The sequence below is a fragment of the Typopeltis vanoorti genome, chromosome 9, assembly GCF_054136105.1.
Source record: "Typopeltis vanoorti isolate ZY-2024b chromosome 9, IOZ_Tvanoo_1.0, whole genome shotgun sequence".
In the NCBI taxonomy this organism is placed as follows: Eukaryota; Metazoa; Arthropoda; class Arachnida; order Uropygi; family Thelyphonidae; genus Typopeltis; species Typopeltis vanoorti.
Window position 1 is genome coordinate 90,172,895 of NC_143557.1, and position 27,521 is coordinate 90,200,415.

The 27,521-nt window shown below is 36.9% G+C and overlaps 1 protein-coding gene across 7 annotated transcripts in view; it reads left to right on the plus strand.

Moving 5' to 3' along the window:
• The window catches only part of LOC150103239 (adenylate cyclase type 2-like), a 457,038-nt gene that overhangs the window by 190,524 nt on the left and 238,993 nt on the right, over positions 1–27,521 (plus strand). For all 7 annotated transcript variants that reach the window (XM_090397822.1, XM_090397825.1, XM_090397827.1 and 4 more), the window contains exon 9: positions 9,508–9,666. In XM_090397822.1, coding sequence (XP_090253948.1) covers positions 9,508–9,666 — 159 coding nt within the window. The remainder of the gene's footprint in view (positions 1–9,507; positions 9,667–27,521) is intronic.

Consider the following 27,521-nt stretch of genomic DNA (forward strand, 5'->3'; position numbering starts at 1 on the left):
CCAGTCCTGATCTCAAAAATATCCTCTGAATTAATTCTATAGAATCCCTTTAGCAATTTGAATGTCTCAATTATATCTCCCCTTTTCTGCCTATCAACTAGTTTCTGCAACCCACAAATCTTCAACCTGTTCTCGTAAGGTTCATTCCATAGACCTACTATCATCTTAGTCACTCGCCTCTGGATCCTCTCCACCTCCTCCCCATCAAGAAGGAACCGAGGTGACCAAATCTGAGCACAGTAGTTGAGATGAGGTCTTATGAAGGCTCAATACAGAGGTACAATAACTTGCTTGTCTCTGCTCTTCAAGGTATTTTTCAACAACCAAGTGAGTTGATGAGCTGATTTAGCTACTTTTGCAATGTGCCCCCTAAACTTCATCTCCCTATCCACCAACACTCCCAAGTCCCTGGCCTCATCAATCTCCTGGAGTACAGTTCCACCAATATGGTATACTGCTGCTAATCTTTTCAGTCCAAAATGCATAACCTTACATTTTGTCACATTAAATTGACATCCATTCTCCTTAGCCCAGAACTCCAATCTATCTAAGTCATCCTGCAAGATTTTGACATCTTCTGCATTCACTATCGCCCTACCCAACTTTGCATCATCAGCATGATGCAAAGTTGGGTAGGGCGATATTTCAGCAGCTCAATATTTTGAATACTAGCATGCAAGGGAAAGAAGAAAATATTCTCACATCCACTGACAAAATGAAAGCGTTTCAGAGAAAAGCTGTTGAAGGTAATTTGGAAATGTTTCTGTTGGTAGCATAAATGAAACACTTCCAATAATAGTTGAACATTTAACAAGTTTAGAAGAAAAATTGAGTTCTTATTTTCCATCACTTAACACTGAACAATACGATTGGATTAGAAACCCATTTATAGAAACTTCAAGTGATTTTGGTTTAACATTAACAGAAGAAGAAGAACTGGCAGCTATATCCACTGATCGTGGATTGATGATTAAACATAAGGAATTGTCTCTTGAAGCCTTTTGGATTTCTATAAAAGAAGAATGTGTCAATATCTAAAAAAGCTTTGAACATTTTACTACAATTTTCAACATCATATTTATGTGAATTAGGATTTTCTACCCTCACCACAATTAAGTGTAAAAAGAGAGGAACTCTTCAATGTATTGACGAGGAAATGAGAGTTTGCCTTTCAAATATATGCATAAACATTGAAGCAATCGCTAGGACACATCAGGCTCATGTTTCTCATAAACACAAGAATGAATAAACTTAAGGTATGTTTCATTTTATTTTTTTTATCGCATTATTTTTTTTCTGTAATATTTGACTTAATTATTATAACATATTTCTCAGAAATTTGTATATAGTGCGCCTACAATTATTTGTAGGATTTTAAATGTGCGCCGACTTCAAAAAGTTTGACAACCACAGCACTAGACGCTGCAAATTGCATTATCTCAGCCTTTTTCATATTCAGTATTCCAGAGATCAGAAACTGTTTTGTTCAATTGCTTCTGGACCCTCTCCAACATCTTCATCCTTTTGAAAATTAGGTGACCTGTGCACAGTATTCCATATGTGATCTAATCAGAGCCTTATACAATGGAACCATAAACTCCTTACTTCTACAAGTCAGTGTACTTTGCATCACTCCCAGAATTCCTCACAATTTTAGCAATACATCCTCAAAATTTCGGATACTTATCCACCATCACCTCAAGATCTCTTATTTCCCCCATCTCCTACAATATATCTCCAGCAAGAGTAAATTCTACATCTCATCTTTGTTTTCCAAATTTTAAAACCTTACATTTTGCAACATTGAACTGGCATCCCCATTTCCGTACCTATTCAATTAGTCTATTCAAGTCTTTTTGTAAGGCCATAACATCTATTCTACTCCTCATAATTCCTCCCAACTTCATATCATCTGCAAACAGCTGTATATTATTATTATTATTAGTATTATTACTACTACCTGGCAACTCCAAGGAGTCCTTAGACTCATCAAGGGAGGCCCTAAACATCATGTCCACACAACTATTCGACATTCTTGCAGTATCTATCATACCTTGCCTTGAACTCATTTACTGTCATAGCACCCACAACAGACTCTTGCAGCTTATTCCACTTATTTACCACTCTAAAAGTAAAGAACCCAGCTAACACCCTTACTAACCATACTCTTGCCCAGCTTTCATAGATGTTCCCTAGTCCTGCCACTACCAGTCCTGATCTCAAAAATATCCTCTGAATTAATCCTATAGAAACCATTCAGCAATTTGAATGTCTCAATCATATCTTCTCTTTTCCGCCTATCAACCAATTTCTGCAACCCACAAATCTTCAACCTGTTCTCGTAAGGTTCATTCCATAGACCTGCCATCATCTTGGTCACTTGCCTCTTGATCATCTCAACCTCCTCCCCATCAAGAAGAAACCTAGGTGACCAAATCTGGGCACAGTAGTCGAGATGAGGTCTTATCAAGGCTCAGTACAGAGGAACAATAACTCGCTTATCTCTGCTCGTTAAAGTATCCTTCAGCAACCAAGTGATTTGATGAGCTGATTTAGCCACTTTTGCAATGTGCCCCCTAAACTTCATCTCCCTGTCCACCAACACCCCCAAGTCCCTAGCCTCATCAATCTCCTGGAGTACAGTTCCACCAATGTGGTATATTGCTGCTAATCTTTTCATCTCAAAATGCATAACCTTACATTTTGTCACATTAAATTGACATCCATTCTCCTTAGCCCAGACTTCCAATCTATCCAAATCATTCTGCAAGATTTTGACATCTTCTGCATTCACTATTGCCCTATCCAGCTTTGCATCATCAGCAAACAAATGAACCGTTCCTCTTAGATCCTTCCCTATATCGTTAATGAACAAATTAAACAGCAGTGGTCCAAGAACAGAACCCTGAGGCACACCACTAGTCACAGGCCATCTTTTGGACTCTACTCCTGAATAAACTACTCTCTGATATCTCTCCATTCACCACCCTCCTATCCATCTCACCAATATCCATATCCCCCATTCAAATCTTCCCCAATATCATTAACATACAGGTAAACAGCAATGTGCTGTTTACCTGTATGTTAATGATATTGGGGAAGATTAAATGTTAAAGAATGCCCTAAAACAGACTCCTGGGGCATTCTACTAGTGACTTTCCTCTTTTGAGATACTTCTCTCATATACATAACTTGTTGATACCTATCAGACAGCCAATCTCAAATCGAATGCACTAGTCTAGTATCCAACCCCCATCCATTGTAGTCTGACTATCAGCCTATCATGCGGTAATCTATCAAAAACTTTTGCAAAGTCTAAGTATAGCTGTGTATCCCTACCCTTTGTCCAAGGAAGCCGTCACCTTATTGTAATAAGTAAATAAGTAGATTACTAAAACATGACCTTCCTTTAGCAAATCCATTTTGTCCATTAAAGATAATACAACTGTTGTTTACCCACTGTCAATTCTTACCAGTCTTTCCAACACTTGAACCACAACACCTGACACACAGATTGGCCTATAATTTGATGTTTGAATTGTGTCACGTCCTTTAGGAAGCAGTACAATCTTGCCTTTCTTCCACTCCTTTGGAACTTGACCCAATTTAAGACTCATATTAAACAAATATGTCAAAGCAGATGTCATCTTCCTGGCACATTCCTTCAAAATATGTGGTGATATATCATCAAGTCCCATTGTCTTATTAATATCAAGTTTGCTTAATTCCACATATACCTCTTCTCACTCACGGTCAGTCTCTTCTTCTTCTCCTCATCTGCTGCTCTCAAACTCTCCTAGTTGTCACATTCACATGGATATATGAACTGCTCATTAAATATCTTAACTGCATCCTCTGCAGCAGTTGTCCTTATACCATTTTCTTCAATCAGTGCCATCCTACCATAATCATTCTTATTTTTGCTGACTACATATCGATTGAACTTAAGAACTCTTTTTATCTTCATTAGCTAACTGTTGCTCATACTGAACTTTTGCTACCCTTACCAACTACACCGATGATGGAACTGTATTCCAGCAACTTGGTGAATCTAGGGATTTGGAAGTGAGAGTATGGACATACAGCTGAAATTTAGCAAAAAGTGGCCAAAGAGGTTCATAGGATTAATTGGTTAGTGAAGAGCATAGTGAAATGTAGAGATAAGTTATTATTCCTCTTTATAAGGCTTAGATATAGCCAACTTTATTTTTGTTCACTGATACTGGATACAGTAGTGGAGAGGATCCAATGGCTCCAAAGTGACCAAGATGGTGAGGGACCTAAGGAATTGCTCTCATACAAAGAAAGATTGAGTGCTTGTGTGTTGTAGAATTTGGAGTAAGGGATTTTATATAATAGATGTAGAGAATTTTTTTCAATACCTGACAACATGGGAGAGAACAGGAGATCATCCCTAGAAATTATGTGTTTTTAGCAAGGTCTTCAGGACAAAATGTTTCACTCAGAGAGTGATGAGCGAGTGGAATTACTTTCCAAAGTATGAATGTTTAGTTACTTTTTCTAGTTATACATATCATACTTAACTAGAAAAAGTATGATATGTACTGTGTGAATAGAGTTAGTATGGACTACTCGTGATAAGTCTTCACACTCCATGGAGTCAGTCTGCAATATTAATGATAATAATATTTATGCAGTCATCATGCTTGTAAATAGTTCTACAAAGGAAAGGTTACCTTTTTTACAAAAGTTGACATTTTTAATCATGAATGTATCTGCATTAGTTTAGAGCCTCCGTAGCTCAGTCAGTCAGTATAGGCAAAGCCCTTTAGTCGGAAAGACCTGGGTTCGATTCCTGTCCATGATGTGAGGAAAGTTTATCTGGTCTCTTTCGACAAAATTGAGTTAGCCAATCTCATTGAGGTGGAGGGTTTTTCCTCCCAGAAAATCTGGTTGTTCGTTCCTCAGAACAGGCAAACTGTCCCTGTGAACATGCACACGTCTACAGACAAAACCTTCCCCCCATGATGTCAGGCCCCACAACAAATTGGTTGGGATCGCGTATGTAAGATCATATCATGTAAGAAGGCCAACTCCAAATAGATGGGATTAGGCACAAGAGGAAGAAGAATGTATGTGTATTAATATCAGTAAGGCAAATATTAAAACTGAAACCATACTCTTTATATACAACAAATAACATGAATCTTTACAGAATTAATTCAACTCCATGCTTCATGTTTGCTAAATACAATTCATTAAACTAAAATATTTTAGTTTTAATTCTTTTACTTGCTTAATATATCTTTATTGTTCTGTTTAAGTCTAAAGCTGGATTTCAGGAAAGAATTATAGTAAAATTTCTACTAATTTTTTCATATTTAGAATTTTTTATGTACAGTGCATTCATTTATGAATTATTATTATTATTATTATTACTCCAAGACCTCATGGAGTCAAAGACTCATCTGGCAGGTCCTTTTATCACACACACAGCTCATCATACCGTGCCTTGAACACATTCAAACTCCTTGCAGACACCACACTCTCAGACAAGGCATTCCAATCATTCATAACTCTGCATGAAAGAACACACCCTCTTTATACAGTTTCCAGGGATGACCTCTGGTTCTCCCCTGATCTCCCACTATTTTCTGTATAACCTCTACAGCATTGATCCTGTAACAACCCCTTAATAACTTGTAGGTCTCCATCATATCTCCCCTCTTCCTCCTGTCCACCAGACTCTGCAAATTGCATCTTTTCAATCTTTCCACATACTCGACATTCCAGAGGTCAGAAACTACCTTAGTCAGTCGCCTTTGGACCCTTTCCAACATCTCTTCATCCTTCTGAAAACCTAGTGACCAAATCAGGGCACAAAATTCCATGTGTGGCCTAATCAAAGCCTTGTACAATGGAACAAGAATCTCCCTACTTCTGCAAGTCAGTGTCAGTGTCCTTTCCTTTTCCTGGATATTGCTCCTCCATACACAACTTGTCCATACCTATCAGATAGCCAGTCTCCAATCCAATGCACTAACCTGATATCCAACCCCATCTGCTCTAGTTTGACTATCAATTTATCATGAGGTAATCTATCAAAAGCCTTTGCGAAATCTAAGTATATTACTGTGTATCCTTCTCCTTTGTCCAAGGAAGCAGTCAGTTTATTGTAATAAGCAAGTAGATTACTAAAACATGACCTTCCTTTAGCAAATCCATGCTGTCCATCAAAGATAATACCATTGTTGTCAATTCAACACAACTCTGGATCCTAGTTCTCACAAGCTTCTCCAACAACTTAACAGCAAGACCTGACACACAGATAGGCTTATAGTTTGATACTTGAGTTCGATCACCTCCTTTATGAAGTGGCACAATCTTGTCCTCCTTGTACTCCTTAGGAACTTGATCGAGTGCAAGACTTGTATTAAAAAAATATGTCAAGGCAGGTGTCAACTCCCTGGCACATTCCTTCAGAATACATGGTGAAATATTATCAAGTCCCACAGCCTTATTAACATGTAGTTTGTTCAACTCCCCATACACCTCTTGCCCACTTACAGTCAGTCTCTTTTCCCCATCATCAACTGCTCTTAATCTCTCCATGAAGTCACATTCACAAGATTGAAAGACTTTTATGAACTGCTCATTAAGTATCTCCACCACATATTCTGCAACAGCTGTCTTTATACCATTTTCTCCAATGAATGCCATCCTTCCATCCTTCGGTAGATGGCGTTGATAGAGATGATTCGTAGTAGAGGTTCGGTGTAGTGGTTGAGACAGTTGTAGGTGTCCTCCCGCGATGAGTCTTCAGACTCCTTGAAGGTATCAGGAATAATAATAATAATCATTCTTTCTTTTGCTGGCTACATATTGAAAGAATTCCTTAGGATTCTTTTTGGCTTCATTAGCTAACTGTTGTTCATACCTCTCTCTTTAGCTACCCTCACCAACCAAGTCACTCTTCTTGCTTGGTCTTTGTAGACCTCATGATATTGGTTATTTCCACTTATCTTGTGCTACCTCCACAATGCTCTCTTTCTCTGTATCGCATGCTTAATCTCTTTATTCATCCATCTCACACCTACCTTATTTTACCTTCTCACTCTTGGAATACACTTAGACATTGCATCTACTAGATAGTTTTTGAAAATCCCCCAAGCTGCATTGATCTCTTTTCCAGCTATCTCCTCATTCTGTGCTACACCTGCAAGCTGTCTTCTGAGCTCTTCATAATCACCCCCCCCCCTCCACTTGTAGTTGTACATATACCCTTTTCTCACAGAGGTCCTCACACTGCTGATAATCACCTCATGGTCACTCTCACCAATTGGTGGATGATTTGACACCTCATTTATAATTACATCCTCTGATTAGATGACCAAATCCAAGTCCTTTAATCCTCGCATGCCCTCTGTTACATACTGTCTGAGGTAGTTAACCCTCAAAATCTCAAGAAACTCATTTTCTTTACTTCCAGTTTCTGTCTACTCATTCCAGTCTATATTGCCATTAAAATCGCCCATAATGATCACTCTCTTCTTATTTGCTTGGCTAATTTGATCATACATTTCATTATCACTATCATCCACATTACCTAGTCTATAAAAACATCCAACCAAGTATTTGATTCCATTCAACTCTATCTCACACCATACTTCCTCAAAACCCTCTTGCATCTCTACTTTGTATGGACATAACTCTTTCTCTGTCATCAATAGCACTCCCCTCCTCCTTTTTACCCCTTCTATTCTCACAATACACATCATACCATTACATCTCTATTCTTGTCAGGATGTCGTCCTTTTCCAACCATGTCTCACTTATTCTGACAATCTTTGGGTGAACAGATGCAATTAATGGAACCATTTCATCTGCCTTGTTTCTTATACTTCTAGCATTTGTATACAAACACAACAGCTCATTTCTGGATCCACAGCTAGTTCCACTGATACCACTCACTTGATGTGATCTCTCCATGCTCGAGTGGGGCCATTTCCCTTTCTGCTTATTCATTTTAAAACCCTTTTCAATTCCAACTGTTTCCTCTTGATCCCAGGTCATCCCATTTCTTTCCTGTCTACACATGCTCTCACCTTCTCTCGGAGCACCCACCTTTCTCATGCTATGCCCTTGTCCACCCTGAGCCTCCCCATTTCCCTGCTCCTCTTGCATACCCATTCTCTCATTTTATATACTCATACCACTCACTTCCTCATTCATAACCCTCTTCAATCTCTCCTATCTTACTCTCCGCTCTTCCACATCACTTCCCGCTCGATCTGATTCATTGTCTCTCACTCTACTCATTTCTCTACCTTCCAGCAGCAGTCTCTCCAAGCAACTCACACCATAACCACTCAAATGCAGTCTATCATTCCCATACAGGTCACTTCTTCCTTCAAACTTATTTCACACATTAACAAACTGTACTCCCATCTCCTCACACATTTCAGCCAGCATATCATTCATAATCCTTGCTCTCCACCTCATCTCACCACAATCATACCAAGGCAACACGCTGACTACCCTTTCTGTCACACTACTCTCTTTTATCCTTCTAAGCAGCCTCCTGACATCCATTCGACTTGCTCTTTGTCCTCTGTCAAATCATTCATGCCGATTAAAACCATCAACTCCTTTGCTCGCTCCCTCCTGATATCCAATGTCTCAATCACTCTACTCATTTTACCATCTGGAAACCATTCCTTGTGCATCCTATCATCCAGCACACCTTTAATAATGGAGTCGCCATATAACGCCACTCGCTCATCTTTCGTTAACTCTTTCGTGCCATCATAATTAGTTTTAATAGTTTTTACCCAAATTTTCTTAATTTCATTCCGCATCCATTTCATCTCTTTCCTCATCCAATCCAATTCAACTTCCAAATCTCATGTCACATTCTCTCTATCATTCATTCTTTATAATTTTCTAACTCTCGACACCCTCTTTTCACTTTCTTTCACTCTCATTCATTCTTCTGTGCTTCCGTACTTTGGGTCCAACATGTGTCCAACTTTCGCTATCATTCATTCATTTCGAGTTTTTCCACTTTCGATTCCTGGATTCCTGCATCACGCTATTTCCAGTTTCATTCGTCTTCTCAATTTCATTTCCTTCCACCACTCTCGCCTCACTTTCGTCCTTATTAACATCCATTATGGTTTTTAAATCACTTGTTTTCTTTTTTTCTGATTTTTTAACATTCTTTCACTTCTCTTTCACACCGTCCTTCTCCTTCAAACGTGCACTCATTTTCCTCGCGACATTCTCGCTACTAACACTTTCTGTCATCAATTTCATATTTGTATTCATCAATTCCTTGTTCAGGTCACACTTTGCATACACCATCCTCCATCTGCCCTAAACACCCACAAATCATTTTTGTAATTGAAAGAATACATATAACTATTAATGTTATGAAGTACTATTAATGTATGTTATTTCATGTTAAATAAATAAATAAAGAATTTAAAAACATTTAAATTTTAAATAAATCAACTTTTTAAAAAAATTGATTTAATCTTATAACAGGAATGTTCGAGAAGTTCGCCATCTGCCTGTTGATATGCGTATAGGAGTACATAGTGGTAATTTGCTTAGTGGGCTAATAGGAGTTCGAAAATGGCAGTTTGACATATGGTCAAAAGATGTCACAATTGCAAGCAGGATGGAAGAGTCAGGAATACCTGGGTAATTTTAATGCTTATCTAATATGATAATCCCTTTTCATATTTATGCTGTCATTTTCTTATATAATTTTAGTTTAATCTGCATTATGTTCACTGTTATTGCGCTACTTAAATTAGAATAGTTATTTAATTATTGTAACTACAGCTGAACTATTTAACCAGCAGGATCTATATTGAAGGTAAAATGAGATTCTTATTCTTTCAGAAACATAGGAAGGACAGAAACTATAGTTTCTGTCCTCGCCATGTTTTTTTTCCATAGCTTTGTATAACTGCTTGATTGTTAGGTTTTGTGGGTGTGTTACTGTTTGAAGCATGCCTGGAATGAAACAAAATTCCGGTACAAATAAGATCTGTATGCTATGTTTTCTAAAGTGCATATTCAAAGAGACTATTCTGGAGTTCAGATCCTACTTAAGTTGAGACAAAGAACCGTTTTCATCTGAAAATATTTATTTGTTTGCAGCAGAGAGGTGGGAAACTAAACTCAGAAAAATCTGAGTTTCCAGGCAGAAAACTCAGAAAAATGTAAGATGAAAAATCCTACCTGGATTTTTCATCTTACAAAACATGTAAATCAACCAGAGAACACAGGCAATAATACACACAATATACTGACCTCATAGCTCTAGTTGAACAACAACTTCAGAAAAGAAACAACAGCATCTCTTAGCTTCATCATGTTTATCTGTCTGTTTGCATGAAATCACATTTTATAAGTTCCTACATGGAAACAGACAGATAATGATCATTAAGTTTCATCAAAATGAATTAATTTTGATGAACCTTAATGTTTAATACTTTGAGGAAAAGTTGTTGAGAAATTTTAATTTCTGTTAAAATTGGACAAAAACTTTGGATGAGAACCAAAACTCAATTTTAATTCGGCTGTAACATTGTTATAAAATATAAGCAAATTGCATGACCTTCCTTTAGTAAACCCATGCTGCTCCTTGCGGAGTATATCTTGTTTATCTACCAGTTTCTGTAAGTGAGTTCTTACCTACTTCTCTAAAATCTTCACTATAACACCAGAGATGATGATGGGTCGGTAGTTAGACATCACTTTTTGCACCACCCTTGTACAATGGAACTATCATATATTCTTTCCATTCCTGTGGTATCATTCCTTAGCTGAGACTCAAGTTATACAAACATGTGAAAGGCATAGCCAATTCGTCTGAACATTCCTTTAGCAAACATGCTGATATTCCATCTGTCCCTGTAGACATAATCTTATCCAGGTTAGGCAACAGCTCTTCAACTTCATTTTCATGAACCTCTAATTCTTCATCCAATGTAGCAGTAGCACTGTGCACCATGTTACATACACCTGGTATATTTAGTACCATCTGTATTCAATAAGGTTAAATATGCCTGTGTAGCTCAGCGGATGTGGCGTTTGCACACTGCCGCGCTTGGCCGCACGAAGGAAGACTTGGTTTCGAGTCTAGTAGGCGACTAGAGGAAATTTTTCTAAGCCTTTTTTCGACCGGTTCCCGAGTTAGTCGATCTCTGGCACGGGCAAGCAGGTTTTTCCTCCCGGAAACTCGGGTTTTTCGTCCTGTAAACTCAAGAAAATCGACCGTAGAACCCACATTATTTCAGACATTAAAAATATATTGTGTTAGGGTTAGGGACCACGAGATGGCGGCACATTTGAGCCGTCTCTCTTCACTGCATACCGCTTAATTAGTGATAGCCTTGGGCCATCTGTCTCTGATTGGGTACCAGTGGAGATTGAACTGCCCACTCAGTCTCTAAAAGTTAGATAGGGCTAAATGGCCTCACCTACCCCCGTATACAGGAATAAAAAGGCGTTAGCTGATTTTTTATTTTTTTATAATTATTTACAATAATTATTTTATATATATATATATATATATATATATATATAATAACTTGGTTGCTATAGAGCTTCTGAAAAGATAAGTGCAATTTTATGTAGTAATTGGTGATATCGATTGCATTTTAGTAGCAATAAAGATCACCAGGTGTTTTTCATTATTTGATAGCTTAGTGTAACTGCTTGATTGTAAGGTTTGTAGGTGTGTTACTGATAATTTTTATGGAATTTTGAAGCATTCCTGGAATGAAACAAAATGCCAGTAGGAACAAGATCTTCATCCCATACAGTGTAAATATCAAATGTTATTAATATGTAGATTTTTCAAGATTGGTTCAGTGTTGTGAGTGCAACATGTATGTGTGGTGGAATGTAAAAGACGTGTTTCTAGAGAGATAGAGACAAGAGAAGGTGTGAGTTTATAAGGTGCAATATATTGTTGGACTAAGATATCAGCAAATGCACAACAGAAAAGAATGAAGCTAGCATACATGTGAGTGCAAAATGCTAGGAGTGAAAGAACATATGAATGACAAAATGAAGGTAAGTGACATGGTAGTGAAAGAAAAAAGAATGGCAGAACAAGAGGGAGTGAACTGCAGGAGAGACAGAGTGGAATTGCCAGAATGCAAGAATTGAAGAACAAATTGTTCAGAATGAAAAATAAAATGAAGAATATATTCAGTGATATTGGGTGAAATGAATGAAAGAAAGAGAGCAAAAGGATAGAATGCAGGAAACTAGAGAAAAAGAGTGGTCAGGAATGACTTGAAAATAGTAGTGTATGGAGATTCCATTATTAGAGGTGTGGTTAATGAAAGATTCCTCAGGATCTGCTTTCCAGGTGAGAGAATGAGCAAGATAATTCATCCTTTGTGGTAAGAAAACAAGCAAGAAAGTTTCCTTTTCATACCAAACTATGGTGGTGGTGGTAACAAATCATTTAGTTGGACATAAGGAGAATACCATGGAGAAGGACAAAAAAACGATAGCCATGGGAAAAAAAGTGATGTTAAACCTGGCAAAAATTATTAAAGATAGAAGAATGAAAGGCCACAAAAGTTAGAATTGTCAAACCAGTGGTATTTCCAGTGGTGATGTATGGATAATGAAAGCTGGATTATTAAGAAGAAAGACAGAAAGTGAATTGATTCATTTGAATTATGGGTGTGGAGGAGACCATTAAGAATCTCATAGACTGTAAGAATGACCAATAAGAAGGTTTTAGAGAATATAAAGATGGAATGCTCCTTGGAGGCGATGATCAATAAACAGAAGATGATGTACTTTGGACATATTATGCAAGCTGATGAATCATTGGAAAAGGCAATTATGTTGGGGAAGATTGAGGGAATGAGAAGAAGACCACAAGCAAGTTCGATGGACAACATAAAAGAACTTACCAACTTGAACTTACAGTTGTTAAAAAAAAGGATACGAGGCCAAGTACGATGGAGAGCCTTTGTTCACAAGATCACCAAAAGTCAAAAAAAAAACAACTGGTTGGCACATAACAACAACAAGGAAAATGTAAGATGTATATCAGGAGGTTATTGAGGAGAAGGAAAGATAATAATATAGTAGGAAAGAAAGGTTTTCATTGTTGCTAGGTATGATAATCATGAGTTGATTATGGAGAGCAAAAATTATGAAAGGCACAACTGCATGAGGAAAAGGGAGTGCAGCTTGTAGATATGTGGCATGTATTTTAGTGAAGAATGAATTTGTACAAAAGGTTACATTTGAATGGCTTTGGAGTGAGTGAACTAGAGAAACTGTTGCTAGAAGAAAGTGCAGTGAGAGATGTGAGCAAGAGTTCAGAGAAAGTAAGAGGTGAAGTGAAAGCTCAAGAGAGTGGAACAAATGGGACTGAAGAGCTTGTTAATGGAAATATTAGTAGCGTGAGAAATAAAGACCGAATGAGAATGCAAGAGAAACAGGGAAATGGGGAAAGTTGGGGTGACAGGAAACACAGCATAAGGAGAGTGGAGGTTGAAAGTAGTAGCAAATGTACGTAAGGGGGATGACTCACATAGGAATGGAATAGATTAGGATGTGAGGGGGAGAGTTAAGACAGGATATATATAGAGTAAGTGGTGATAAATGGTGATTTTGCAAGGGCAGGTGTGGTGGGGCAATCACAAACAACAGATGGTTTGGGTAGGACTGGCTATAGACCTTAAAGTGAACTGCCGAGTGTATTTATGAATGCTGGGAGCATCAGAAATAAGAGAGATGAAATTGTTTCACTGATTGAGTTTATTCACCTGAAAATCAAGGACAACCTGAAGGACAAAAGGAGAGAAGAAGTGTTGATGATAGAAGGGGCATTATGTACTCTTAAGGCAGATATGCAAGAGGGAAATAGTGGCATTGTTTTGAGATAGAATGGTGTGAGGTGGAGGTTAGCATGTTCTTGTAGGCTAGGAAATTTGGATGGTGGTGATGAAGAAATGTATAAGCAACTCAGGTTAGTGAACAGGGAAGAGTGATCATTATGGGTGATTTCAATTATGATAATATACATTGGAATGAAGAGATAGCATTTAGGAATAAGGAAAATGAATTTGTTGAGAGACAACTGTCTTAGGCAGTATGTAAAGGAGGAGGATAGATAGTTTTAGATCTGATCATTTCATCAGATGATGTAATTGTGAGTGGGGTATTATTGCACTTCTCTTCAGTTGGTGAAAGTGATTGTGAAGTGACCACTTGGGTTTTGGCTAGCCATATGGGGACTTCTGTGAGGAAAGGATATGTGGAATTGCAAAACTAGTGACTATGAAAAACTTAGATGACAGCTTGGAGCTATAGCATGGAATGAGGAGTTAAGTGGAAAGGAAATAAATGGTGGTTGGGCAAAGAGATACTTAACAGCATCAATGTGTGAATGTATTCCGAAGGTCAATAGGCTGAATAAAGTAAATGTCAAATGGATGAATGAAGTGATTAAGCATAAAATATGGAAGATGAAGAAGAAGGTGCTGTGGAGACATCGCAAGATGAATAATGATAATAATCAGTTGTATGAAGAATATAGAGAGCAAGTCAAAATGGTGATTTAATTTAAGGACAGAAAAGTGCATTCCAGGTATATTGCAATTTGCAGAAATTATCAAATGTGGTCAAGAAATATCCTAGGGAGTTTCTTTTTCAATATGTGGTGAGTAGAAAGAACGATGATTTTGGCAAGATGATGTATAAAAGTCATAGATTCATAACTGCTGCATAACATAATCGAGTTATTCGGTGAGCAGTTCATCAGTGTGTTTTATCCTTAAGTGTGAATTCAGGAGAAGCTCAAGTGTAGAAAAAATGGGAGAAGACTTACTGGTGAGCAAGCACAAGGTATATGGGGAGTTAAGCAAGCTCAATGTCAATGTGGCAATAGAATGTAATGACATATCACCACATGGCTTAAGGGAATGTTCTAGGCAGTTAATGTTAGCCTTGACTTACCTCTTTAACCAGAGTCTCTTGCAATAGCACAAGTCCTGAATGAGTGGAAGAAACATTTGTTTCGCTTCACAAAAGTGATGATAAGACTAAGGCTACAAATTATAGGCTGATCTGTGTATCTAGAGTTGTGGTTAAGTGGTTGGTGAGGGCTAGGATATAGAAGTGGGTTGATAACGACAGCATTCTCTATGCTTGTTAAAATGGGTTTGTTAAAGGGACGCCATGTTTTAATAGAAAATAAATATAACAAATGTATTGGACATGGAATGGCATATATAAAGGCTTATTTAGATTTTGCAAATGCTTTTGATAGATTACTGATGCTAGATTTGTGAGTTGTGGCTGTCAGATAGGTTGTGTATGGAGTGTAGTATCCCAGAAGTGAAAGTACTAGTGGTGTGTCACAGGATTTTGAAATCATTGTTGTTTAACTTTTATATTAATGATGTTGGGATGGTTTTAACTGGTGATATACAACTGTTTGCAGATGATGCAAAACTGGGGAGAATGATTACTCAAGTAGATGTCGTGGCCTTACAGGAGAACTTGAACAGGTTAGGTTAGTATGAGTAGGCAAATGAGTGGAACTATCAGTATCGTGTGGGGCGGAGGTTAAGAAGAAATATATAGTTGGATATTGCTGTAGGTCAGGGAATGTGGAGGGTAGCGAAAAGTATAAGTAATTTCAGTTAGTGAACAAGGGGAGGATAATCATCATTATTATTATTACGTGACACCTTCAAGGAGTCCCAAGACTCATCAAGGGAGGGCACCTACTCTACAACTCTCTATCTCCACCACTCAATCCAACAACTACAGAAAACTACATCATCTACACCAACACCATCTACTGATCACCACCACCACTACTAGTATTTTCTCAGACAATCACAAACATTCATACCAACGGCGGGATTTGAACCCGCAGCCAGCCTTTTGGCTATAGAGCATATATGGTAACCACTCAGCCAACCAGGCTGGCAAAAACAGATCCCAGTGAAACCAATGATTAAATCACCCATAATGATGGGTGATTTACTCATTTCAGTCTATATTAGATTGATATGAAGAGATAAAGTTTAGGAATAAGGGAAATGAATTTCTTGAGTTCATCAATGGTTTTAGATTTGATAATTTCTTCAGAGGATGTGATTGTGAGTGGGAGTTGGAAGTTTTTTCCCAATTGTTAGACTATAATAAATTCAGTTTAATCCTTTATCCAAGTGTAAGCAAACAAAGTTTGCACCTGAAGTATCTTCAGGACTGAGGCAACTCATGGTAAAGGTGGACCAAGCTCTCATCACTTCTTGTCTTAGTATCTCCCATAATGCAAAGCACATTTTCTTGTGGACATGTATAATGCCATGCATTAAGGGAAGGGCCACTACCCAGACCGGTTTCGACCTTTATTGAATGTTCAAGTACAGGTCAAACTCAAAAACTCAGCATTTTCCCCCTCAGTAACAGGCTCTCCCTGCCACTGAGAAGAACTCTCAGAACCGGTTGACTCTACACCGTTGCAGGCTCACCCCACTGCCAAGCAGAACCGCTCATTTGCTCATATCTCATCTGAGGGGTAGCAGCTACAGCCGTACCTCAGTTAACTTCATGAGCTACTGCATTGCCATTCATTACCCCTCCCCCCCACACACACACAGGACCTGGATGACAGCAATAGCCGAGCCTCAGTTAAAACTTCATGGGCTACAGCATTGCCATTCATCACCCAAGCTTCCAACCTGTTTCGACCTTTATTGAGGTCTCGTCAGTGGGAGCCAGACCCAGAAGTGGTGATACTAAGGCAGAAGCAAGGGAGAAGTCATATTTACCTAAAGTTGTCAAAAGGTGTACCACCTTATTATTAAATTACTCTGGATTTAGAGAAAAATGTTGGAAGTTTTTCCCCACTCAGTTAGACTCTAATAAGATGAAAAGCCAAACGGCTATTTTTCTGGTGGCCTTAATTAAAATTAAGGGGATAAAAATCCCTTGTTGTTTTATAGCCAGTAACAAAACTCTAAGATTGAGAACTACGATCTATGAGTTTCATGCCGAAGAACTATTGGCGAATCCAAGTGTAAGTGACCACTTGGTAGTACAACACCAAGGCACTCGAAGAAAAGGTGGAGCAAGCTCCCTCACTATCCTTGATATTTTCTCAGAATGTAAAAACACAGCTCCTAAGAGATGTAATACTGTCATTACATTATGAGGAGAGATTCTTCGGCATGAAATTCACAGATCGTAGTTCTTGATCTTAGAGTTTCGCTTACTGGCTATAAAACAACAAGGGATTTTTATCCCCTTAATTTTAGACTATAATAAATTTAGTTTAATCCTTTATCCAAGTGTAAACAAACAAAGTTTGCACCTGAAGTATCTTTAGGACTGAAGCAACTCGTGGTAAAGGTGGACCAAGCTCTCATCACTCCTTGTCTTAATATCTCCCATAATGCAAAGCACATTTTCTTGAAATGACAAGGAGTGATGAGAGCTTGGTCCACCTTTACAACAAGTTGCCTCAGTCCTGAAGATACTTCAGGTGCAAACTTTGTTTGCTTACACTTGGATAAAGGATTAAACTAAATTTATTACAGTCTAACCAAGTGGGAAAAAACTTCCATCTTTTTCTAAATCAAGAGTAATTTAATAATAAGGTGGTACACCTTTTGGCAACTCATATAGATAGTCATATCCAACAATGCAATTGTTGGATATGACTATCTGTAGTCATATCCAACAATTGGATATGAGTCTCCCTCAGTAGCAGGGAGAGCCTGTTACTGAGGGGAGCAATGCTGGGTTTTTGGAGTTTGACCTGTACTTGAACATTCAGTAAAGGTCAAAACCGGTCTGGGTAGTGGCCCTTCCCTTAATGCATGGCATTATACATGTCCACATGGAAATGTGCTTTGCATTATGGGGGATACTAAGACAAGGAGTGATGAGAGCTTGATCCACCTTTACCATGAATTGTCTCAGTCCTGAAGATACTTCAGGTGCAAACTTTGTTTGCTTACACTTGGATAAAGAATTAAACTAAATTTATTATGTGAGTGGGAGTTGTACTTCCCTTCTCTGGTGAGAGTGATCATGAAATAATCACCTGGGTTGTGGCTAGCCATATGAAGACTTCTTTGTGGAAAGGATTTGTATGGAATTAGAAGGCTTGTAATTATGAAAACTTAGGAGACAGCTTGGAACTACAATGTGAAAGTTGGAAAGTGTAGGTGTCTGAAATTTGGTAGGCAACAATAGGTTATTATTATTATTAATATTATTTTTATGATTTGACACCTCCAGGGAATCCAAAGACTCATCGAGGGAGAGTGTGCCAACAGCATCGAATGATTGTTCCCCTTCCAACTACTAACCACGCTCAAACTTACTTAACTGAGCCATTAGTAGCAGAGGCTCTACCAATCAACCAACCTAGGTTGCAGAGGATCTTAAAAGTGCACAAATAAAGAGGTTATGGTTCCATTGTATGAGACTATGAGCAGGGCTCATGGATTATTGTGCACAGATTTAGTCCCCTGGTTTTAATGGTGATGAGGATATATTGGAAAGGGTCCAGAGAAGACTGACTAATGTTGAAACAACTTTTCTTTGCAATTGTTGGATATGAAGACAGATTGAAGGAATGCAATTTGCAAAGCCTTGTGCATAACAGGAGGAGAGGGATATGATTAAGACATTTAAGTTGGTAAGGGGTTTGTTATTGAGTTAATGTAGAAGAAATTTTTTTATAGAATGGGTGGGGGGTGGGGAGTAGAACAATAGGCCATACTTAGAAATTGTATAAGGAGGGCATGAGCTAGAGCAGGGTTTCTCAAACTTTTTCTATGAAGGAACACTTCACAAATCCTGAAATGTTCATGGAACACCTTGGTTATTTTGTAATGTATTAATTAATAATTAATTGGCAATTTACTTATTTTATTGTTAATTAATAATTGATAAATAATTATAAATGATTGATAATTAATAATTAATTAAACATCTATTAAACCATCATTAAATTAATTTGTGTTGATTTTCATTGACTGATCCCATTCTGATCACCAAAAATTTATAATATTACTTACGAGTGAATGCAGACTTTTTTTCCTGTGTGCTGGTTTTGTAGGTTAGGTAAATATAAATGAAATAAATAAGTAAATCTAAGCATTAAGAAAAAACAATCACTTATTGTCAAATGTTAATTAGTAAAAACAAAACACATAAAATTAGTAAAACGTATATTGCAAATAAAGTTCTTAATGACACTGATGTTTTTAGGTCTTTGAATTACAAATTCTTTTGATATCAGGCTCAATATTAGAAGGTTAAATTCTCATATTTGGTGTGGCGTCGAATCTGTTCCTGGACTTTGAGTTGGTTGCAGCATAATATGAAAATCCTGCCTCGCATAAATATGCCATTGTAAAAGGAAGTAAAACAAAAATAGCTAGTTTTGACATGCTTGTCCAGAAATCATTTATTGGCAGTTCCTTGTATTTTTGTTTTAAATCAGAGTCACTAATTAAGTCAATTAGATTTTCATAGTCACTTGCGCTGAAGCCTGCTGGCTTAGCTGTCACTGTAAATGGATTCAGAACCCAGGAATTGTCCTCACTGGATTTTGGAAAATATTGCAAAAGGGTTGATTGCAAGTCATGCAAGTGTTCTAAAATTATGTTAGATACTTCTTCATTTACTTTAGAATTTATTTCAGTCAAAAATTCATGCAAGGTGGGAAAACAATCAAAATTATTCTGTTCAACTGTAGAAATCCAGAATTGCAACTTCCTATCAAAAGATGCAATTTTATCTCTTGTATTAAAAATTATAATATTCTTTCCTTGTAATGATAAGTTAATTCCATTGCACTTTGTAAAAATATCTGCCAGATACTCAAGACTCATCCACCATGAAGAATTTCTTAATAATTCAATAAAATTTTGTCCTAAATTATGTGACATCAAGAAGACCATTAACTCACTATGAAATTCAAAAAGCCTCAATAATGCTTTTCCTCTGGATAACCATCTCACTTAAGTATGTAATAAAAGTGCATTATGTGCACTACCCATTTCATCGCACAAAATTTTAAATAATCTGGATTGAAGTGGTCGAGATTTTACATAGTTGATCTTTTTTTCGGCTTCATCCAAAATAGTTTTTAAATATGTACGAATTCTTTTTGCTACTAGTGCTTGTCTATGCAAAACACAATGACTTTTGGTGGCTCTTGTAGCTACTTGCAGGATATGTGTTACAACTCCCTTCATCTTTCCTACCATTGCTTGAGCACCATCTGTACAAATATCGATACACTTCTCCCAACCGATTTCCTGTTTTGTATTATAATATTTAATACAGTTGAATATATCTTCTCCGGTAGTTTTTTTCTTGTAGATATTCACACATGAGTAAATCTTCTTCAATACTTTTATCATATATGTAATGAACAAACACTAGTAATCCAGCGAGTCCTGCGACATCTGTAGATTCATCCATTTGCAATGAATATTTACTGCGGTCTAAGTCGATGAATTAGCTCTTTTCCTATGTCAGCAGAAAGATCTTTGATGCCGTGGAAAACAGTATTATTTGATAATTGTACTGCATCTATTTTTTTAGCAACCTGCTCGTTTAACATGCATGATACAATGTCTTTCACACAAGCATTTTTGAAAATTATGGAGACAACTACCGTGTTTGAATAAAAACTTTAGTTTAATATAACTAAAATCTACAATTCGACGTTTCGACCTTTATGTCAAGGTCATCTCCTGGAGCGTAAAAATATACACAAGAAATAAGCTGTACTACAATCAAGCTGGTTCGTTAAAGACACTGACCAACCACTACCACAATTGTTGGCCTGACCTCTGGTGAAAAAAAAAAAAAAAAAAAAAAAAAAAAATTTAAAAAGTGAAATAAAAAAAATAATAATAAAATAAAATAAAATAAAATAAAAAATTATACATCAATGCTAGAGTCCTATTATTTGTGTTGTCTACTATATACATATATTAACATTATTCCAGCCAGTTGGAGTGGAATGGTTTCTAATACTAGCAGATTGGTTAGAGTCCTGACTTATGTTGGATCTTTCATATTAGGTACGCTGAATGTGTGCCATCCAGATCCTTGGAATTTTCATGCCATCTTTGTTATTGATATTTGGGTGGTTTATCAGGATTTTGCAGGATTCCTTAAATTTTCTTTCATACCAGGTTTTTGTGCGGTGTAAAGAGCACAAAAACCTGGTACGAAAGAAAATTTAAGGAATCCTGCAAAATTCTGATAAACCACCCAAATATCAATAACAAGATGGCATGAAAATTCCAAGGATCTGGATGGCACACATTCAGCCTACCTAATATGAAAGATCCAACATAAGTCAGGACTCTAACCAATCCGCTAGTATTAGAAACCATTCCACTCCAACTGGCTGGAATAATGTTAATATATGGGGAGAATAATGTTAATATATGTGGGAGCGAGAACGATCAGTGACTTTAAAGAGTGGTATGATAAACTTTGTGTTTCTCAGTGGGGGACCTCCCCTCGATGAGTCTTGACAGACTTTATGTCTTAGGAAGGACCTCCCTCGATGAGTCTTTTGACTCCTTGGAGGCCTGAATAATAATAATAATATGTATATAGTAGACAACACAAATAATAGGACTCTAGTGTTGATTATAATTTTTTATTTTATTTTATTTTATTTATTTTTTATTTTTTCTTTATTTCACTTTTTAATTTTTTTTTTTTTTTCACCAGAGGTCAGGCCAACAATTGTGGTAGCGGTTGGTCAGTGTCTTTAACGAACCAGTTTGATTGTAGCACAGCTTATTTCTTGTGTATATTTGTACGCTCCAGAAGATGACCTTGACATAAAGGTCGAAACGTCGAATTGTAGATTTTAGTTATATTAAACTAAAGTTTTTATTCACACATGGTAGTTGTCTCCATAATTTTCAAAAATGCATTCGGATCACCGTGCAAGCCTAAAAGAAAGGAATCCTTCACACAAGGCTTAATGAGCGTCTCACCAATTGTATATGCTTCACCATGAAGTGCAATGAAGCTTAGATTTTTCTAGCAAGTCACGTCGTCTCTTAAAAAAATGTATGTCTTTTCCTTTGTAATCAGTGTGTTTCATTTCGAAGTGCCTACAAAATTTAGCTGGAGCCAAAGAACTGTTTAGTAGTATTTTATTACATAAAACATCAGGAGCATGTGTATTGCCAATACACATAAATCCATAATTTAAATAACTTTCATGGTACTTCCGTTTTGGTCTGTTCTTAGATGACTCTTGTTCTTTAATATTAGCTTTTGAAAAAAACCACAGTTTGCAATTCCATATTTTCTCCAATCATACTAGTAGATGTGTCAGCAGAAGTACTTGCTCCTCCTTGTGTTAAAGTTCCTGTCTTGAAACAAGAATCCATGGGTATTTTTTCAATAATATTAAAATTCCAATATTTGTCAGAGCTATAATAAAAACAAATAGAATTTGTTGTAAAGTTAACTTTAGTATGAAAAACAATAAGATTATAAATAAGAAATGTTGAATAATATAAAAATAAATGAATAATGCAAAATAGTAAAAAAAGACTGCAACACACAAAAGTAAATATGAATTGTAACAATACTTGTAAGGAAAAGTACTGAACCATATCAAATAATGTAAAAGCAATTGTAATAAGAATGATTTGATAAAATGTTCGGTAACAAAAATTAAACAGTGTGAAATAAATCAGGTATTAATTATAAAATTAGTTAAAAGAGTAAGAAGAATTCTTTTTTTAAAGGTCGCCTCGCCTACTCCCTATATATGGGAATAAAAAGGCGTTAGCTGATTTTTTTTTTTTTTCCAAGGGCCTGGTCCCAACAAATTTACTCGTAAATACCTTTCCAAATTTCTTTAAAGTTCATACATTAACATAAGTTAATGTATGAAGTTTGAATTAATTATGTTACGAATGTATAACATAATTAATTATGGCATAATCATAAAGAGTATTAGTACACATATGTATATGGTGTGGCATGTTGACAAATATAAATTACATTTAAATTAGTTATCAATCACTGGACTAATGAAATGTTGTAGCATGTCGTAGTTTATTCAGGCAAACATCATTAAATTAATTTGTGCTGATTTTCATTTACATATCCCATTCTGATCATGAAATATATTTATAATATTATTAGAAGTACTTACGAGTGAATGCAGACTTTTTCTCCTGTGTGCTGATAGTTTTCCCCTCCTTTTGTACATCCTGGAGATCTTTGTAGGCTTCAGGTGGATGACTCACTATCTGTTCCATTACAAACACCTTTAATAAGAGATTTCTTAATACCAAAATTAAACAAAGTGCCTTGTCTCTTATTCATATCAGATTTTAACTCTGTATTCCTATTATTTTTAAAAATATCACGGCACTCTGGTTTCAGAACAAGCACTTACACACTGCAATATGAACTTGCGAAGAAAGTATTCAGTAGTAATAGATTTGAGAACCGGATACAGACTACCTTGATCTTCAATTTCAGCGGAAAAATTTTCTTTATACTTCCTTGCTGATTGGTCACTGATATTTGCAACGCAGATGTTATTTTTCAGTTTTGAGAACACGCTGCCCATCGTTGTAATCGGCTTGCAGGCAATTTTTATGATTGGTCATAAACTTCGTTATTCTCTTTCCCGATTGTTGAAAGATTTCTATGTGTGAAAATAACGATAATTCACGAATACTTCCATGTTTAAAAATATGCTGCTTGGTCAATGACTTTTGCTACACAGATGTCATTTCCTTCAGTTTTGAGAAGAGAAGATATGACACCAATTGTTGTAATGGGCTTGCAGGCAATTTTTATGACCTGTCATAAACAGCAGCATTCCCTCTCCCAAATGTTGAAAGGTTTTGATGTGTGAAAATTAACGATACACAGATGTTATTAGGTGTGCTGGGTCTGAGCTTTTCGACATATTCACGAATATTATTCTCCTCAGAATATTTTTACTATAAAATATTTATTCATGAAAAATGCTTAGAAAACTAAAATGACAAATTTCAGAACTTCTCGCGGAACACGGTTTGAGAAACCTTAGCTAGAGCATGGGTGTCCAACCTTTTGGCTTGCCTGAGCCACATTGAGTAAAGAGGAATTGTCTTAGCCGCATATAAAATGTATAATATAGTTAATGTATATAAGTAACAAAACTTCCTTTATTTTTTTAAAATTTTTTATTATAACATAAAAAAAGAGGGCAGCATAAACACAAAACTAGTGAGATATTTGGCCTTGTTCACGTGAAACCAATGCATCAATGTCTGGTTCGATGGAAGTGGTTGCAATTCATAGTGAGCTCTCAAGGTTCTCATTAGAAATTTTTGATGTAACTTTACTTTTCATATGCTTCATTCTTGAAAATAGTTTAGTTTTTTTGGGTTTTTTTTTCTGTATATTTGCGACTCCATTTTCCATTGACATAAATACATTACCTTCGAATTTTCAAATGGAATGTAAAAAAATAAAAATAAAAATCAGCTAACGCCTTTTTATTCCCATATAGGGAGTAGGCAAGGCTGTTTTAGCCCTATCTAACTTTTTGGAGAGTGAGTGGGCAGTTCAATCTCCACTCGTAGCCAATCAAAGATAGCTGGTCCAAGGCTATTACTAATTAAACAGCACACAGTGAAGAGGCGGCTCAACCAGTGCCGCCATCTCGTGGTCCCCTAACCATAACACAGTATATTTAATGTCTGAAATAGTGTGGGTTCTACGGCCGATTTTCTTCAGTTTATGGGATGAAAAACCCAAGTTTCCAGGAGAAAACCCCGCTTGCCCATGCCAGAGATTGACTAACTCGGGAACCAGCCTTTTTTCAACAAACTCCCATTCTTAACTTTGTTATTCCATGGCTTTCAAACACAACCATCTCTCTCTCTCTCTCTCTCTCTCTCTCTCTCTCTCTCTCTCTCTCTCAAACTCTTCCTTAATATATGAAATTAAGTCTAGTCTTGTGGTCTTTCATTTAAACAGAAATACTGCTTCTCCTTCTCTTTCTACATGATCAGTTTCTTTATTAAAAATTTCACTATTTAACCAAGTTTCGGAAACTGTCATGTTAAATATCAGCTTACTTTCTCCAGTCTTTGCCCATGCCAGAGATTGACTAACTCAGGAACTAGCCTTTTCTTGACAAATTCCCATTCTCAACTTTGTTATTCCATGGCTTTCAAACACCACCATCACTCTCTCTCTCAAACTCTTCCTTAATATATGAATTTAAGTCTAGTCTTGTGGTCTTTCATTTAAGTAGAAATACTGCTTCTCCTTCTCTTTCTTCATTATCAGTTTCTTTATTAAAAATTTCACTATTTAACCAAGTAACTTCCCACGATGAGTCTACTGACTCCATGGAGATACCAATCATAATAATAATAATAACTTATTATTATTATTATTATTATTATTCAGGCCTCCATGGAGTCAAAAGACTCATCATGGGAGGTCCTTCCTAAGAAACACAAAGTATATCAAGACTCACCGGGTCCCCCCCAAGAAACACAAAGTCTATCATACCACTCCTTGAACTCATTGACTGTTCTCACTTTCACCACTCCATCAGGCATTGCATTCCATGGTTCAACCACCCTCCATGCACAAAGAAACCACTCCTCACCCTCTTGCTCACAGTTTCCTTTCGTAACTTCCAGGGATGGCCTCTTATCACTCCTTTTTGCTGTTCAACCAAGCGAAAGAACTCCCCAGTGTCAACATTGTAACCACCTCAACAGTTTAAAAGTCTCAATCATATCACCTCTCCTCCTCCTATCCACCAAACTCTGCAGTCCGCATTCCCTCAGCCGATCCTCATAACTATCATTGTACAGTCCTGAAACCATCTTTGTTATCCACCTTTGTACCCTTTCCACAGTTAATTTATCCCCTTCAAATCCTGGGGACCAAATCTGAGAACAGTAGTCCAAGAGTGGTGTGATCAGGGTCTTATACAACGGACTGATAACTGTTTTATCTCTGCAGGTCAGTGTCCTTCTCATTATTGCAGGAATCCTCTGTGTTACCTTCACCACCTTTGCAATATGTCACCTAAATTTCAGGTTTCTATCAATCATCAACCTCAGATCTCTTGTCTCCCCTACTTCCTTCAGTATAACTCCTCCCATAGAGTATGCAGCATCCCATCAATGTGTCCCAAACCTCGAGCCCTTACATTTTGCTGCATTAAACCGAAACCCCTATTATTTGCCCATCTATGTCTCAATCATATCACCTCTCCTCCTCCTATCCACCAAACTCTGCAGTCCGCATTCCCTCAGCCGATCCTCATAACTATCATTGTACAGTCCTGAAACCATCTTTGTTATCCACCTTTGTACCCTTTCCACAGTTAATTTATCCCCTTCAAATCCTGGGGACCAAATCTGAGAACAGTAGTCCAAGTGTGGTGTGATCAGGGTCTTATACAACGGACTGATAACTGTTTTATCTCTGCAGGTCAGTGTCCTTCTCATTATTGCAGGAATCCTCTGTGTTACCTTCACCACCTTTGCAATATGTCACCTAAATTTCAGGTTTCTATCAATCATCAACCTCAGATCTCTTGTCTCCCCTACTTCCTTCAGTATAACTCCTCCCATAGAGTATGCAGCATCCCATCAATGTGTCCCAAACCTCGAGCCCTTACATTTTGCTGCATTAAACCGAAACCCCTATTATTTGCCCATCTATGTAGCTTATTGAAATCCTCTTGCAGGGCTGCTGCATCTGCACTATTATTAATAATCCTTCCCAGCTTCGCATCATCTGCAAACAACTGAATATCCCCTTGCAATCCACTGACAATATCATTGATATAAAGGTTAAACAATATAGTTCCTAGTACTGAGCCCTGTGGGGGCTCCACTTGTAACCCTCTGCTTCCTTGAAACTGCCCCACCATACACAACGCTCTGATACCTATCAGACAGCCAATCCTAAATCCATTTGACCAATCTGACATCCAGACCCATGTGCTGCAACTTAAATATCAGCTTATTATGTGGCACCCTGTCAAATGCCTTCACTAAATCTAAGAAAATGGCAGTATATGCCTTTCCCTCATCAAATGCTCTTGTAACTTTATCATAAAAGGCTAGCATATTGTTAAAACAAGAGCACTCTTTCATATTAAAGTAACCTTTAATGTTGGAATTTCCTTGACATTCAGCCAAACATCCTATTTGATCTTTATTATAGCGAACTGCATTACTACCGTTTGATTTCTCTTCAGCCTTTTTTTTAAAAAAAAACTTACAGTGTGGGCCTTATTAAGAATTAAGATAGATAGATATCTTCCTCTTCTGGTCCTAATGAATCAGTTCCATAAGTATCAATTCACAATCACATAAAGCACAGTTCTACTCAAAATCCGTTTCATCAAATGTATTGTACTTATATAATTTCATTCCTTGTCTTCTGATTCATTCTCCAAAAAACAGCTATCCAAAATATTTCTAGAATTATTATTAGAATTATAA